Source organism: Pelodiscus sinensis, chromosome 5 (assembly GCF_049634645.1).
Source record: "Pelodiscus sinensis isolate JC-2024 chromosome 5, ASM4963464v1, whole genome shotgun sequence".
NCBI lineage: Eukaryota > Metazoa > Chordata > Testudines > Trionychidae > Pelodiscus > Pelodiscus sinensis.
The window spans coordinates 8,978,332-8,994,841 of NC_134715.1; the positions used below are offsets into that span (position 1 = coordinate 8,978,332).

Sequence of the window (16,510 nt, forward strand, 5' to 3'; positions counted from 1 at the left end):
TTTGTTGACTAGGTATTTTTTACTGAGGGATACCAAAGAGGCATTAGCTGTCTCACTATGAAAACATCATGGATACAGTACACTTTAGTTTTGCTGGGAAGTAAAGTAGTTGAGGTCAATTCCAGATGGGCGTAGCTTTTGATAAATTCTACAGGTATCCTGTCTTCACATGGGATTTTAGGGCCAGATAACTATGGAACATGTAAATCTCCCCGCCCCCCTCCCCCCCCGGTTTTATTTAGAAGACAAAAACACCGACTTTCCTGCCTTGCCTTCATGGTGTCTCTATATCCCAAGCTTAATCGTCCGTGTCGTCAGAGTACAGCATTGCCTCATGTCCTATGCCCCTTTATTAATGTAAAATATGATCTCTTGCTGGATGACTTGGAGCTGACTTTCAACAGGACTTGTGTTTCTCATTCACTTAGACACTATTGATGTTCTCCCCGCTGTGCCTTGGCATTTCAAAGGGGCAGTATTGTGGAACCCAGGATCAGCTGGGGACTCCTCAGCTCATCCCAGGCTCCATGCGGCATTTCGGCAGGTTCTGGAGAAATGTCGCTTGGAATTCAGGGTTAGCTGGGGGAGTCCCCAGCTGACTCTGGGCTCCACGGCACTTCAGCATTTTAAAGGGGCAGTCCTGCACAGCTGAGCTGTGGATCGACTGTACAGTGGCTGCCCCGTGGAAATGCCACCCTGGCTCAGCTGATCCCCGGCTCAGTTGTGTGGCGCTGCCACTTTGAAGTACCCCTTCTTCCCTCCCTTTGCTGCCTCTATCTGATAGAGGCAGCAAGTGTGTGATAAGCATTTGCTTATTGGATAGTCAGCTAGTGCTTAACATCCTTAGGTAGAAGTGCCCATCTCCTGTCTCAACCAGGTGGGTGCAGAAATCTCTGAAAGGTCATTGTTTAGAGTTTGAGGGGGCATTTAACTTCCTCTATTCTGGTGCCTTTCTGTGTACATCGGCAAAACACCCCCCTGGAACCCATCCCTGCTTCCCTGTAGGAGATGCACAAGATTTCCTGTAGATGTTGGACTTAATTCCAGATCTGTACAGCCCCAATTGGGTGGAGGGGAAAGAACGGACACAGAATAGGCTGAGTTTCTCTAGGCGCAGCACCTCTGAGCCTTCATGCCATGTAATGTGAGGGGGTGGGTTCAGGTAGGGGTAGGCCAGGTAATGCGGTCAATGCCCAGCTGGTGAACTCAGCCTTCTGAGGGATGTCACTCATTGGGGGAATAAAATGTTGAGTTAAAAGCTCGCAAAAGGACTTGAAATCTGTAATGTTGCTAAATCATTCTTCAATACCATTTTCTAAAAATAGAAGCACAATTTCCTGGCCCCATTCAACTTGGGAGGTGTGTGGGCTTTCCGGTGTGCACGGCAGGGAGCATATAGATATCACTTACACTGTGATCATCAAGGAAGTGCCAAGGTATCTTTCTCCATCTGAAAAAGAGCAGGCCATCATTCTAAGTTAGGGATTTTTTTTTTTAAAAGCATAATTTTGTTGTGGAGCTCGTAGTCTGCTGGTGCCAAGACCAATTAATGTACTCATTTATAACAGATGGCAACACTGAGCCTGTGTATTCAAGTAATATACTAAGCTGTTACATACCTTTTGCTGCCATTTATTTCAATCTGTTTGGCCATAAAATTATAACCTACTTATATCTTGGCAGCTACTGATGATCAGAGGGCTATGGAAACAGTATTAGAGCAACGCTAAGGTTGTTTGTGAGAGCCCATTTTTTTGCAGTTCTTTTTAAAGATTTTCATTTAGTAATGAGGCCACCATGCAATGGCCTTTCCCCATTTAAAGAGCCAAGAGACCCAATGTAATCTGCTAGCTCGCATTAAAGATATGGATATAAAGTGCTGCATTGTCACAGACCTGTGTGCTTGGATTCCCATTCCCACTAATGGGATTTGGGGGGGACACCTCCTTGCTTTGCACTTTGAAAATATACCTCCATATAGTTTTGGTCAAGACTGTCTGCAGAAATAACCCGGGTGTTTGTCGTCCCCTGCTTTCTTTGCCACTCTTCAAACAGTATGGTACGCAAGAGATGCTACAACAAATGACTTGTACTGAAGGAGATTTTCCATTTGAGCCAGTCCCGCTGACTGCAGTGATTTTAATCCCCTGGTGTTTTTCGTTAGAGATAGGAAAAAAGGCTTAGCCTGTCTTGGCTAAACTCAGTAGAGGTCCAGGCTTTCACCCTGTGATTGCTTTCATTTCTACAGTGTGACACAGTTAATTTAAAGTTACTTGAGCTGCTGGGAATATTGTTTCATCCTTTGGTATGTCCACACTGAGACCTGAATGGTTTCTTCCGCAGTACAAATTAATGTTCCAAAGAAGGCCTAAGTGTTTTTCTGGCACTCCTCTGTAGGCTTTCCCCTCTCACTCAAGTCTATTTTATAGCCAGTTTCAAATCTGCAAAGTTTTTTCAAATGGTGTTTCCATGCACAGTAGCTGTCTGCAGTTCCCTAGCCCTTGAAACCCAATTTGCAAACATTCTGGAAGATTTCACTTTGGTCAGTTTTTGGAATCAATCTCGGTTCACTTGGACATATAAGGATGCGTTTTTGCTAAGCTGCTTATGTGCGGCTGAGTCCTCTGCACGTGTTCCATAGCAATTCAAACACTTGCCACATCATCTGGTATATTTTTATTAATGAGCTTGACTCAAAAAGCAGGAGTGTGCTAATCATATTTGCAGATGACACAACAGTTGGGAAGCATCACCAATATGGAGGAATTTCCATTGACTACTCGATTAGTCAATAAGGGGGGGAGCCCGCTCCTGTCAGGCTCTTACTACATTTAAAGTGCGGAGCCGCAGCATCCTGGGGGTGGTGCAAGCTGGGACTGTTCAGTCCCGGCTCGCGGTGCCCCTGGGAGCTAATCCTACAGTGGGTTACCCATCGTAGCTCCTGGGGGTTGAGAGAACTGGGACTGAACAGTCCTGGCTCATGCAGTTTCTGGGACCCAGCGGCTCTGTACTTTCTATGTAGTAAGAGCTCGCGTTGCCCTACCTTCCCCTACTCCCTTCCACCAAGGAGATGGTGCTGGCTTTTAAGCGCCTGCTCTCCAGCTCCTGCTTCCCCCCCTTGCTTCCTCTGATACAGAGGCAGCAAAGGTGGGGGGGAGCGAGTCGTGGAGTAGCCATTCGACTACCCAATAAGCTTGTGCTTATTGGGTAGTCGACTACTCAACTAGTCGCTTACATCCCTAATTTTAAGTGCTTTTCCTTGGCGTTTATGCAGCCCTTTCTGCTCTTTTAGACTGCGTAGCTTATTTCGAGTGTATTTTCGAAACCGCTTATTTTGTCATTTGGTGCTGTCCATACAGCGCCAAATTTCTAAATAACTCTCCATTCCAAAATGCCCCATAACCCTCGTGGAACGAGGGCTACTGGGATGTCAGAATAAGCCACCTGTTATTTCAAAATCTATTTTGAAATAACAGGCTGCTTCAATAGACACGGAATAGCTATTTTGGGACACTTCTGGTATCCTGAAATAGCTCCACAGTGTAGACGTACCCTAAAGGAATTATCAGTGCTCCTCTTCCTCCACACTGCCAAGGCGGGGGAGAGGAAATGCCATTGGTTTATGCAACCAGGTCCTGTCACCTAAATGGGGAGAGGTGAACCTTAAATGCACCCCCTTTCCTGCTATTTTCTTTTGGCTGAGTTTATATAACCACATACCTGATTTTTGCAATGCAGTAATAATTCAGCATACAGTGATTACTCATCATAGGCGAGATCAAATGCAAAATATGATAGACGCTCTGAAATTGTTTCAGGAATTTAATCATGCTTCACGCAAGCCTGCATACACACGAATGGCTTTCCCAAATTGTGGTGTTTGCCATTGTAGCCTCATTTGGTATTTGCAATGAGAAAACTACTATTCTTTTGGCTAAAATTCTCAAATATTCCTACGGATTTGGATACCCCATTAGTGGAAATTGCACATGTAAATCCTCTAGGGGGCTTTGCAGATCTCACTTGGTTGTGCCTATATGAAATACTAGAAGATTTACCCAGCATTGCTCAAGTTTTGCTTTTCTTGATTTAAATCATTGATCTGGGCTAGGGCTGTGGATGAGGGGTTCAGGATGCAGGGTGCCCTGGGGAGAGAGGACAACCCCAGCCCTCTCTCACTGCAGCAGCTTCAGGTCATATGAAACGCTTCTCTCCATGGCTGCTGTAGCAGCCACGGCCCGGAGAGGGGTTGCAGGTCCCCTGGTTGGGGGACAGACAAATAGACACACAGACAGACAAACTCTGAAATATATAGCGGATAGCTTTTCCTTTCTTCACCCCTATGCCCGACTGGCCCAATGAGGTTATAGCTGTCCCATGCCCCATCTCCAGCTCTTTGCTGCCTTTAGTGGTCATTCGATAGTATAACTATTCCTCCTACCAGACCCCTCTCTTTCCATTTTATGAGAAACAGTCAAACCCAAACCCTTACCTTTCTTTAAGTTAGGATAAGAGGAAGCTGCTTACTAAAGTTGGTGGTCCTAGTTCTTACCATTTAGAAAGAGTTCTTGAACAGACTCACAGATGGCTGGGCGGATGGACAATGTTTCTAAAATATCTAGTAAACAGGATAAAAGTTACAAAAGACCCTAAATTACTCATGTATCTAAATCTCAGAGGAAGTCTGTGGGACTACAGTGCTTTTGAAAATTTACTGAAAGTCTCTAGACACTCAAGAGATCTGGGTTTTGTTCCCGGTTCTGCCACTCACTGGGTGACCTTGGTCAAGTCACTTCACTGTTCTGTGCTTCAGTTTCCCTTGCTGTAAAGTAGGGCTAATGATACGGTCCTTTGTAAGGTGGTTTGATCTCTACTGATAAAAAGTATGGAATGAGAGGTAGGAACTATTATATTCTACTACCGTTGAGAGATCTGAATGATTAGTTAAAGGTGTGAAACTTAAACAGAAATCAAACTAGAGAAATAGTTTACTGAACCATATTCCATAATAATGGTTTGTTTTAGTCCTGTTAGTGTTCAGGGAAAGTGTCCATTTAACATCTTAATTTTCCAGCTTGTTTCCTGGGGGAGAAACAGGGCAGGTTTCTGAAAGAAGAGTTTAGTATTTAACTTGCTGAGGTCGGAAATCCCCAATGGTATTTAACCTGAGTATATTTCTTCCTATTCTGTCCTGTCCCAGAACTGCATACAGGGTCTGATGCTGGTCCCACTGAAGTCCATTGGGGGCTGTCTATGCAACATTTTGAGGAGAATCTCCCAGACAGAGTCAACGGACTGAGGGTAGCAGGGCTCATGGCAGAGGTCTGAAAATAGCTGTGTAGGCTGCACTGCAAAGTTGAGCCAATTATGCTCTGAAGTCTGTTAGGGGATAGGGGAGGAAAGGGGCTGAGCCCAAGCAACAATTTTAGAGCCGTGTCTATACAGCTACAGTAGAGTCTCGATTATCCGACCTTCCTTTATCCAACATTCTGTGTTATCTGACCTGCCTGTAGCCGCACAAGGCAATTGTGCGGGCGGCGGAGCCGGCAGAGTGGAGCGCAGAAGGGAAGGCGCCGGGCAGTGCGGAGACAAAGGCGGTGAGAGAAGAGGGAGGAGGGAGCAGGGCTATGAGGCAGGATGCTGGAGCCCAGCTGCCTCCACCCCTGAAGGTCGCGGGGCACCCCGATCTTTCCCATCCCCTCCGGCCAGTCGTACTGTCCCCGACCTCCCCTATCTCCCCCAGCCAGTTGCGCTCACAAGTGCGCTGCAGTAGAATTAATACAGGCTCATCTTCTGGTATCACATGTGCGACCCTTCAAAATATTGGCAAACCTCCCTCAGCAGAACCGGCTTCTTCATGCACGCAAGTCGGTTTTGAAAATAGACTCCGCAACGGTAACGTTTCTTTCATAGCGTTGGTAAAAAACAAGCAAACAAACCCAAAACCTGAATTGTACTGGGGGTCATTTAATCTACTTTGAATTCATTCTGTCTCTTGGTTGTTCCATTAGTGCATCTCTCTCCAAACCACATATAAAACCTCTCAAGCTTTTGGTAGGTTTTGATTTATTCTGCCAGTTGCCTCATATTGTCAACTAATTGGAGTGGAAATGTAAAATGAAAGCAGTACAGTAATTCCTCATTTAACACGTGCCCGCTTAACATGTTTTTGCAATAGCCCGGTTGTTTTTTTAGAGAACGTTTTTTGAATTACACGACCGTCCCCAGAATAACACGATTTCCCCAGCCGTCCCATTGCCAGCAGCTGTGCGGGGCTTCCCCCGCCTCCCTGCAAAGCGGCGGAGGGTTCACCGCTCACTGCGCCGTTCCCCGCTGACCCCCCCTCACCGGACGCAGTGCAGGTCCCGGCAGACCCATCACAGGGGCATACTCCCAACCCAATCCCCCTCCTTTCTCCTCCCCTTCCCTTCCCCAGAGCCAAACACCTCCCCTCCCTGCTGTAACCCAGGCCCCTTTTTTCCCCCAACCTTATGTCCCGGTCCCAACAGACACGACCACTTGAAACGCAACCCCCACCTTTTCCATTATTTTCAATGGGAAAATTGACCCCGCATAACACGTTTTCACTTAACACGATCGTTTTCTGAAACATCTATAGTGTTAAATGGGGAATTACTGTACTAGTGAGTTGCCAAGTCTCCTCATTTGGCAGTGACTGAATGCTGCTGGTCAGTGTATCGTAAGTGTAATTGCTCTGAGTTTTGACAATGTGACCCAGTCATTTTCCTCTGAGACATCTGATACCTGCTTTTCTTCAGTGCTCTGGTTGAGGAGAGCCGCATTTGAAGTATATCCCATCACGCATTCTTGTGGTATTAAGAATACAGCAGTGGTGTATACTGCCGAATGCCGTCATACATAACTTGGCCTGAGTACTTTGTCAGTAGATGCTTCACAGCAGGACTGGAAGCTCATCCCCTCCCGTCCAACTGGCTTTTGGTATCTGTGTTTGAAGAGGGCATTGTCACGTGCTAATCATGGTCTGGATCCAGAGCAGGTTCCCCACTGTGAAAATTGGCGAACCCTAGAAACTTGTTTTTCCCGACTTCTCTTGAAAGTGGGAGGTGGAGAGGGAGCAGGTGAGAAGGCTGGGTGGGTTATCAGTGAATAAGGATCACATGGATTTTCTACAAGATGAGAAGAAATGCCAGTCTGAATCCTGAGCTAATATTTATGGCCCTGGTCAGACCTCCCTCCCCCCCCCCCCCCCCCAGCTGCTTTTCTCCCCAGCCTACTAATCCTAGAAATGCCACCAAACAGATGCCCTGTTTTGAGTCCTGCATAGCAGAGCGCAGGGCGCAGCATCTGCTGGCATTTTATGGAGGGGATGAAGATTTCCATACAGCTTGTGAAACAGAAGACGGGAGGCGGGGGGGGGGGGGAGCTGCACAGCTGCTGTTTGCTTCCCATCTCCACGGTCAGACGGCAGCAGATTTAAGCCTGGGCTGTTTTCCAGTGGGATGCTGTCCCACAGCGCATGTTTGGGATCATGTAACGGAGGCTTTCTGCGCTTAACATCACACTTCAACCTTTTTATTCTACAGAACAGAGACAAAGCCAAGCTAGAACAAGCACTGTTGGGCCATATAAAGCTGCTCTGTCAATTCAAAACAGCTATTTTAACTTCAAAGGGTTAAATTAACATAGTGGTGGCAGGTTGTGGTGACTGCAAAACAGGTTCAAGTATCTTCTTTCCCATGTCTAGCCTTCATCCATCTTTGTCTTTCTTCTACTTTTGGCTTCCAGGACGTCCCCAAGCTTAGAACAGTTCCTCATTATGTGACTATGCAGTACTCGGAGGCCATGTCTCCACTTACTGCAGGATCGATGCTTCGGCGATCGATCTTCTGGGATTCGATTTAGTGGGTCTAGTAAAGAACCTCTAAATCGAATGCTGAGGGTGTCCTTGTGGATCATTGTTTCTACCATTGACTTCCTGCTGTGGGCCTGCCCAAGAAAATTGATGCAAGGTATGACGACTCCAGCTGCATGATTCACGTAGCTGGAGGTGTGTATCTTGCATCGATTTTCTCTGTCAGTGTAGACCTGGCCTCTGTTTCTCTACCATTCAATCCCTCCTTAAAACCTAGTGCATGGAGTTATGTTCTTCTCACCGGTACTCTCCAAACCCTGCTGTATCTGGCTGCTAGGCGTTGGCTTTCTTTTGTCTTGTCTCTGCGCTTGTAGACAGTGAAGGACTGAGGATGGGTTGCACTCTATGGCCCTGTTCTTTCTGTCCAAACTGCTAGTATGTACCCCTGCAGCTACATAGAATCAATGAGATTATGGCCAGCCTGTGAGGATCTGGTTTATATTCCCATTGAGGGACTGTTTATAAAGGGATATGTGCATTTATGGTACAGGTTGAACCTCTCTAGTCGGGCACTGTCTGATCTGGCAACATCTGTGGTCCAGCACAATTTTAGTTAGCCCAATGTCCACTTTTAATGAGTGTGGCCAAGTGTTCCACAATGCCATAAAGTTTGTTTACAGCCACCAGTCCTGGCTGTCAGTGTTCTGTGCTGTTGTTTAGCTCTAATTTACCTCTAAATGTCTTCTAAGAGCCCAGTAAGCAGTGGAAGTGTTGGTAATGCTGCTAGACAATATTGATCTTCCATGGTTTGGCTAATTCTTGGGTTCAGCACTGCTCAGGTCCCGAGAGTGCCAGATTGGAGAGGTTCAGCCAGTACCATACAAATGATATTTATCAATGAAAATCAACTTTATATGATGTAATGTTCATCTCGTATTATGGTCTTAAAACATTCAGTTTAATTAGCTATCCTTTCTTTTGGTTTAGAAAAGTGCTAAGAATTAATTAATAACAACAGGGATACTTATCACTTACACAGTGCTTTGTACTTCCAAAGTGCTTTGCAAACATTATCTCGTTACTTATGCTGCTAATTATGGTACCGTTGGTGGAGAAGAAAAATCCTTTGATGTTCATTTTGAATTAAACATACACCCTTAACAGGACTTGAGTTCTGCACTGATACATTGTAGCAGATATTTTGTCCACTAGGCTACATGATTTTGTCCACTAGGCATGGGGGATTTACATCTTCTCCTTTGTCTACTGCAAGGCCTAATTTTACTTCATAAATAATGATACCAAGAGCTTTAACATTTGTGTTATTAGTGGTATAAATATGACACTCAAGTGATACGGGCAAATAAGTGGTGTTAGCCCCTTTTTTACAGATGGAGAAATTGACCCATAAGGGATAAAACCATCAAAAACATCTGAGTCCCATTTTCAAAAAGATGCCTTTTAAGGCAATTAGGGTCCAAAGTCATTTAGGTGCTTTTGAAATTTTTACCTCTGCTGTTTTGATTAAGGTCACACAGTGACTTAGTACCAAAGCTGGGAACTCGCAAACTTCTGGCTCCTGATACCGTTTACTAATCTTCCAGTTGATGTTACATCTCGGTAATGATCAAATCGTCTCAGAAATGAAAAAAATTATGGACCTAGGCTAGCTTAGTGTGTTCTCTGATTGAGTGAAGTTCTACCTATACACAGAGTTATATAAACATATTTTTCTGTGTTTACATTTTTTCATTAAAGTAGCTGTAGCTATATAGTTCCCCATAAACAGGACATATGCCACATGCCTTTAACAAGTACTGTTAAACCTACCAGAAGTGGTTATCAGAAAAACATCCCAGATTCCCCATTGAGTTTGGTCCTGCTAAGATAGTAAAGATTCTGCTTTTCTTCCACCTTGGCTTTAGGTTAATACCCTGCCGCGATTATCATTTTGCCTGATCATTGTACTTCACTGACAGGAGAAAAGTGTGAATATAATATCAAGTACAGCTGTTTCATTATTTTTCTATAGCTGCAGCCAAAAACTGAAATTATTTTTAGACATTAAAAGTTTCAAATGTATGTGTTTAATTATAGGTCTCTGTATCTGTTGTTGGGCACCACAGCCAAAGGGACTTGCTTCTTAGAGATGCTGAGGCCAGTTTCATATAGGTGCCTAATTAGTAATCCTTTAGGTCTGAATATTTTGGCATATGTTTTCAGGGCTGCATCTTCAAAACTAGCATTCAAAATCTCATCTGCAATTTTTTGCCTGCCTGTGATAAGGCAAGTCCGAGGGGGACCAGCTGAGATCACTCAATTAGGATGCACTACATAAAATAGGATGGCCAGTTCTCAAAGCCAGTGGTTATTCTAATAGTGATAGTCACCAAGCCAGCACAAAACAGCTTCTGTATCATCTTATGGGTTAATCAGAATCCAAGCCACACAGTTCCCTTAAAGTACCTAGGCTCCGGTTACCACTCAGACACACTCAAGTCAGATAAAGTTCTACCAGTACCAAAGAATTGGACATTTTACTTGCCAGGTCAATAAATATTTCAACCCTTATCCCAAGCACATGCTTATGGCCAATTTATTAAATGAGAAAAGAGAGCGAGAGAGAAAGCGTGTGTGTATTGGTTAAAAGATCAATACGCATACAGACATGAGTTCAATTCTTGAGGTTCAGTTACATAACGGGGATGGTGATCTTGTAGTTGCAAACGTTCTTTTAGAATTTAGCCCAGTGTTATAGTTCAAAATCCACATCTAGGGTGGTTCCAGCCAATGACTTGGGATCTCAATCCTTGTGGCCCTTGCATGGAACCTCAAGCAGATCTGAGACCCTAAGTCAATGTCTATAAAGGGGACACCGGGAGATCCTGGGATCTTATTTCTTCTGGCTCATAGCTTTCCCTGTGTGCATAGAAGCAGATCTGAGACCAAAAGGATCCTGTCCAAGAGACTTTATACTTTTGCAGCAGCCTCTTGGTCTAGGAGAGCACAATAGGCTTTTGATGTAACTTTCTGTCTCCCAGACATCGCAGCAATTAGCACAAGGTAACGTCTTCGTTACATAGTTCACATACAGTTTACCACAACCTTCAAAGAGACATTTGAACGACAATACTGCTTCAATCAAGTTTCCTCATAGGTGTTAATATTCCCTTCTGATCGTGAATCAAAGCTGTAATAACAGCCACCGAGGATTGTTTGTTCACAGTACAGAACCTGGGCAAACGCCTTCCACTTTACTGCTCTAACAATGCAAGTTTGCATTTCAAAGTTCTACTCTAACTTAAGGTCACAGTCCACTTATTATCTACCATCTTCCCCCCAAGTCTTTAAAGGTCGACCCTGGGTCATTCAGCCTATGAGCTAGTTAACCCTTTCCGGCTAGATGCTACATTTTAATCTGATGACTAATATTTCAGTCCGGTAATGTCACAATGCCCCTTCGTAAAAACAAATCCCTTCTATGTGAATATAATTGCAGGAGCAAATTGGGGATCCAACTGGAGACTCATTGAATAATTGGACCGTTAGTTCTTTTAGGACCAGCAAATCAGGTTAAACAGGTAGAAGCCAACCTTCTGCCCTATGATGAAGTTATAATGGCATAGCTTAACATAGTATAAAATAATAAGGCCTCTACGCTGAGTTGTGCTGTGTCAGACATTCAGGAGAGCTTGTTAGTCTTTAAGGTGCTACTAGACTATTTGTTGTTTTTTAAGTTTTTCCAGTTACAGACTAACTCAGCTACCCCTCTGAAACACAAAAACTCAGTGCAGAATTGGGGCTTACATGAGTGGTGTGTCCCTCACCCACTGGGCCTTGCTAAAATGAGCAACAGTATGGAAAAATCGAATGGTTTTCACAAAGAAGTGAAACCTCACACTTTCCAGTAAAGAGATATTTGAGGTCCAGACTCCAGGAGTCCTAGAAATGAGCTGTGCAGGACATAGCACCGCCGAAAGGGAACGGGAATTAATTATCTACACTATGCATGTTAGGCAGAGCTTGACACCATGACAACTCGCCCTGAATTGATGCTGTAACTAGACACTAAATCACATAAGAAAGAGATTCCGGGCTAGCACTCTACTACCACCTCCTCCTCTGGACATAGATTTCAGGCCTCGTTTTCAGGGATACCGAGCACACTTGAAGTTACTGAGAGTTACAGGCACTCAGCGCCTTTGAAGCAGTTCCTTCATGATATATGGATGAATACAAATTGGGCCTCACTGGTCCAGCACCTTTGGGACCTGACTGGTCCCAGATGAGGGATTTTTTTGGACCAGGAGAGGTTATTTCTAGCCCCCTTGTTGCCACTCCATCCCCTCTCCTGCCACCCCACTGGGCTTCCCGGCTTCCCCGGGCAGTCCACCTGATCGTTCCTGGGTCCCCCACTCCTCCACGGTGCACGGGGACTCTCTGATCCTGGAACATCTGTGGTCCTGCTGGACCAGAGAGTCCCAGTCTGTAGAGGCACAACCGGTACTGGCTTTACTCCTGATGAGTACGAAAGTGCAAGTGCTGTGGCTAATGGTGGCGCTGCCAGTGTCAAGTTGCTGCTCGTATAAGAATTGAGTGGCAGCAAATATTGCTTTTGGGAGGAGTTGTGATAGCCCAAGCTGTTTGCTTCCAAAGCCTCCAAAGGGCATCCAGATCCACTAGGCAGCTTGGAAATGCTCAGCCTTGATTTGTGTGCAGAAGACAGGAGGTTGCGAAGAAGTACAGCAATCAGCCTGAGGCTACGGAAGGTCGTGTGCAATCAATTACCTTGCAGTTGGAATAGATTGGTTCTCTGTGCATGGCCTTGTCTTTTTGTTGCGAGTCTGAAATTATGAAAGGAATAGTCCTGGACTTATTACTGCCAGGGGTTGGCCATCAGCGTCCAGTAGGCGAGGTCCATGCCAGAGTTTGCTGTGCTACTCTGGGCCTGTTTAATTGACTTGAATTGTTTTACACACGATGCAAGTTTCATTCAGAGCGTCTGTTTATTGGCAGAACAACACCGTTTGGAAGCCAGACTCTTGCCAGGAGTGCAGATGCCACAGTGACATTCTCATCTGTGAACCCGCTGTCTGCAGATCCCCTCGGTGTGACTCTCAGAAGGTACGTGGGCCGGGTGACTTTCCATACAAGGGGTAGGGAGTATTCGAACCATTAGGTTTCCCCCCCTTCTGTTTAACGTCTTAGGCACGGAACAGACGCTCATAGAACACCTCCTCTTTCCCATAGCCACGGCTCGGTCAAGGTTCTGTTTTCATTGACATCTATGCAGCCCCATTGAAGCCAAGGGACCTCATTCTTAGTGGGTATGGGAACTAGAGGGGACCTCGAGAGGTCACCAAGTCTAGTACCCTGCACTCATGGCAGGATCAGCACCAGCTAGACCAAGGGTGGGCAATAATTTTTGATGGGGAGGGGACTCCAAGAATTTGGGAAGTGGTCAAGGAGCCGTAGAAGGGAGCTTGGGGTAGGGGATTGAGGTGAGCGTGGTGTGTGTGTGGGGTCTGGCAGGGAGTTTGGGTGAAGCAGGGGGTTGTGACCTGGGGCAGGAGTGTAGGAGGGAGTGCAGGGGTTTGGTTTGTGACTTAGGGCAGGAGGAGGTTGTGACCTCAGGCAGGGGCTTGGGGTGCAGGGTCCTGAAAGGGGTATGGGTGCAGCAGAGGATTCTGATCTGCAGGAGAAGTGCAGGATGGAGTGCAGAGCCTGGGAGGGGGTTGTGACATGAGGCAGGGGTGTGGAAGGGGCTGCAGGGATTTGGGTTGTGACCTGGGGCAGGGTCTTGAAGGTGTCTGGGTTACATGGGGTAAGGCTGCAAGAGGGGAGGCAGAAGGTTGGGAGGAGAGATGTGCTGCGCTGCCGGAGGTAGGCTCTGGCCAGGAGGCGCTTACCTAGATGGCTCCTGGCCAGCAGCCCAGCAGGTCCCTTAATCAGGCTCCTTGCCTGCCCCGCCCCCGCACACTGCTCAGAGCAGCTGGCTACAGGGGCCATGCACTGGTCTGAGCTCCGGGGTGTGTGGGCGTGCGCGTGCGTGTGTGCATTGCCTGCCCTGCAAACTGGGAGCTCCCATTTGCAGCCGGCTGCTCTGAGTGGCGTGTGGGAGAGTCTGGGAGTCTCAGCCAGGCTCCCCCTGGGCTGCGGGCTGGATTTGACAGCTTGTCGGGCTGCATTTTGCCTGCGCCTGATCTAGAACATCCCTGACAGGTGTTTGTCTAACCAGCTCTTAAATATCTCCAGAGATGGAGATTCCACAGTCTCCCTAGGCAATTTATTCCAGTGTTTAACCACCCTGACAGATGGGGAGTTTTTCTTAATGTCCAACCTAAGCCTCCCTTAAGGGCAATGTAAGCCCATTGCTTCTTGTCCCATTATCAGAGGTTAATGAGGATACTTTTTCTCCCTCCTCCTTGTAACCCCTTTTAGACACTGTTATGTCCCCTCTCAGACTTCTCTTTTCCAGAATAAACAAACCTAATTCTTCCAGTCTTCCCTCATAGCTCATGTTCTCTAGACCTTTCATCATTTTTGTTACTCTTCTCTGGACCCTCTCCAGTGTCGCCACATATTGCTTGAAACGTGGTGCCCAGAACTGGACGCAATCCTGCATTTGAGGCCCAATCAGTGCAGAGTAGAGCAGAAGAAGGACTTCTCGTGTCTTGCTCACAACACTTTTGTTAATGCCTCCCAGAATCATGTTTGCTTTTTCTGAGATAGTGTCACGCTGTTGACTCATATTTAGCAGACAGAAATCTAAGGGTCATAGATCCCTTTCTGCAGTACTCCATCCTAGATAGTCATTTCCCATTCAGTATGTGTGAAATGGATTGTTCCTTCCTAAGTGGAGCACTTTGCATTTGTCCTGATTGAATTTCATCAATAGGGGCATGATGCAGCCAAATCAAAATGGTAGCATTTCCCACCCATCCTATGCTGTCTGCACCTTCTGGATTGAACTCAAGGGCTGGGGTGCTGCAGAACAAACAGGTGGCCACTTTCCACCCTTCTAAACACTTTCCACCCTTCTAGAACTGTGCTTTTGATCTGACTTTTTGTTTGTTGTGCTTTGGTGCTGTTGTTGCTTTCATTGACTTGTTGTTTATCTGTTTCCCAGTGAGTCTTTACTAATGGCTGAAGTTAATTAGACACAAGGATTGTGTATCAGTGGGGTCCATATTATGAATGCAGAGACATACGAATGTCAATACAAGTATTTATTTTTAAGAGACCCTGTCAATATATAAAAGTCACGTAGCTTTAAAATGGCCTTGCTAGTGTTCCTGGTAGCCCCCATCGGGTTATTAACTGTGAAAGAATAAGTGGTGTCCAATCATTAATGCTGTTTATTAGCGGGAGACTGAAAATATTGGGACTGCTTTTAGGGTAGAGTGGAGATGAATAACAGGAAATGTAACAGAGACATACAAAATAATGAATGGGATCGAACAGATAGATTGAACACTTCTGTTGTTCCTTTCTCATAACAAAAGGACAAGGAGAAAAGGCAGTAATTTTAAAAATGATGACAGGAAATAATTTTTGATGCAGTGCCTAACTAACCTGTGGAACTCATTGCCACAAGATACCATCAAGGCCAAGAATAGAGGAGGGTTCCAAAAAGGAGTGGACAAGGAAAACACCCAGAGTTACATTATGTAAGAGAGCCATTTTGGAAGGGGTCATGCCTTGTGCTTCAGGGTATAAACCAACCAGTAATTAACGGGGTTAGGACGGAATTATTCCTATCAGTAGTTGACTCTTTAAATGCGTGCAGCAGGATTTTTTCGACCTTCTTGGAAGCTGCTGTCTCTTGCTCCAGACTGAGCGCCTCTGATGATCTTACTTTGATCAATATGGCATAGAGAGAGGCAGGTCCTTCCATAGGCAGGTCCCTTGATATTTAGGATATGTCAAAATCACTCCTTAAACACAGATGGTGCTGTTCTGAAAGGGCAGGCAGGGAGCATGTCCTCCTGGGAACCCGCTTACAATATTTTCAAGAAGGTGACTTGGAAGCAAAACCCTGAGTTATGGCCCCTCTTTGTTGCCTTTTCTTCTCAACTATTACATTTTGTGTGTGTGTGTGTGTGTGTGTGTGTGTGTGTGTGTGTGTGTGTGTGTGTTTTCTTCTCAACTATTACATTTTATGTGTGTGTTGGGGGGGGAGAGAGAGAGAGAGAGCTATATATATATAAAAATATATATATATGGTGGTGAGGTTTGCGCCTGTACAAGGAAAACTATCTCTGTTTTGTCACGGTGGGCCTAATCCTGAGAAGATGCTGAGCACTTCCCAGACGGTACGAGGCATCCTCAGGTGCTGTAGATATCTGTGGAATCTTTGCCAGGGTAAGGACTCATGCCACATTCCTTTGTGGCCTCTGTGTGGCCCATTGCCAGCGTCGGAGATGTTTAAAGTGCCTCAGGGAAAGCTGGAATGAAAGTGCAAAAGCTGCTGTGCACAATCCTGGGAGATGCTCCAGGAATGGAAGCAAAGCAACCCCCCCTCCCGTCCCCCCCGAGCAAACTTTTTTATTCTGTCTTCTGCCCTTAGTGTGACGTGGTAACCTGAATGTGTAGGCCAGTTGGCTTAATCTGTTACCCTGCTGCTACCCAGGGTGTGGCACCCAAATGATACTCTGTGCCACTGAAGACACTGAG

General features: G+C 45.8%; 1 protein-coding gene across 2 annotated transcripts in view; it reads left to right on the plus strand.

The window, feature by feature from the left end:
• The window catches only part of FRAS1 (Fraser extracellular matrix complex subunit 1), a 290,434-nt gene that overhangs the window by 88,394 nt on the left and 185,530 nt on the right, over nucleotides 1-16,510 (plus strand). For both annotated transcript variants that reach the window (XM_014578940.3, XM_075929458.1), the window contains exon 3: nucleotides 12,851-12,958. In XM_014578940.3, coding sequence (XP_014434426.3) covers nucleotides 12,851-12,958 — 108 coding nt within the window. The remainder of the gene's footprint in view (nucleotides 1-12,850; nucleotides 12,959-16,510) is intronic.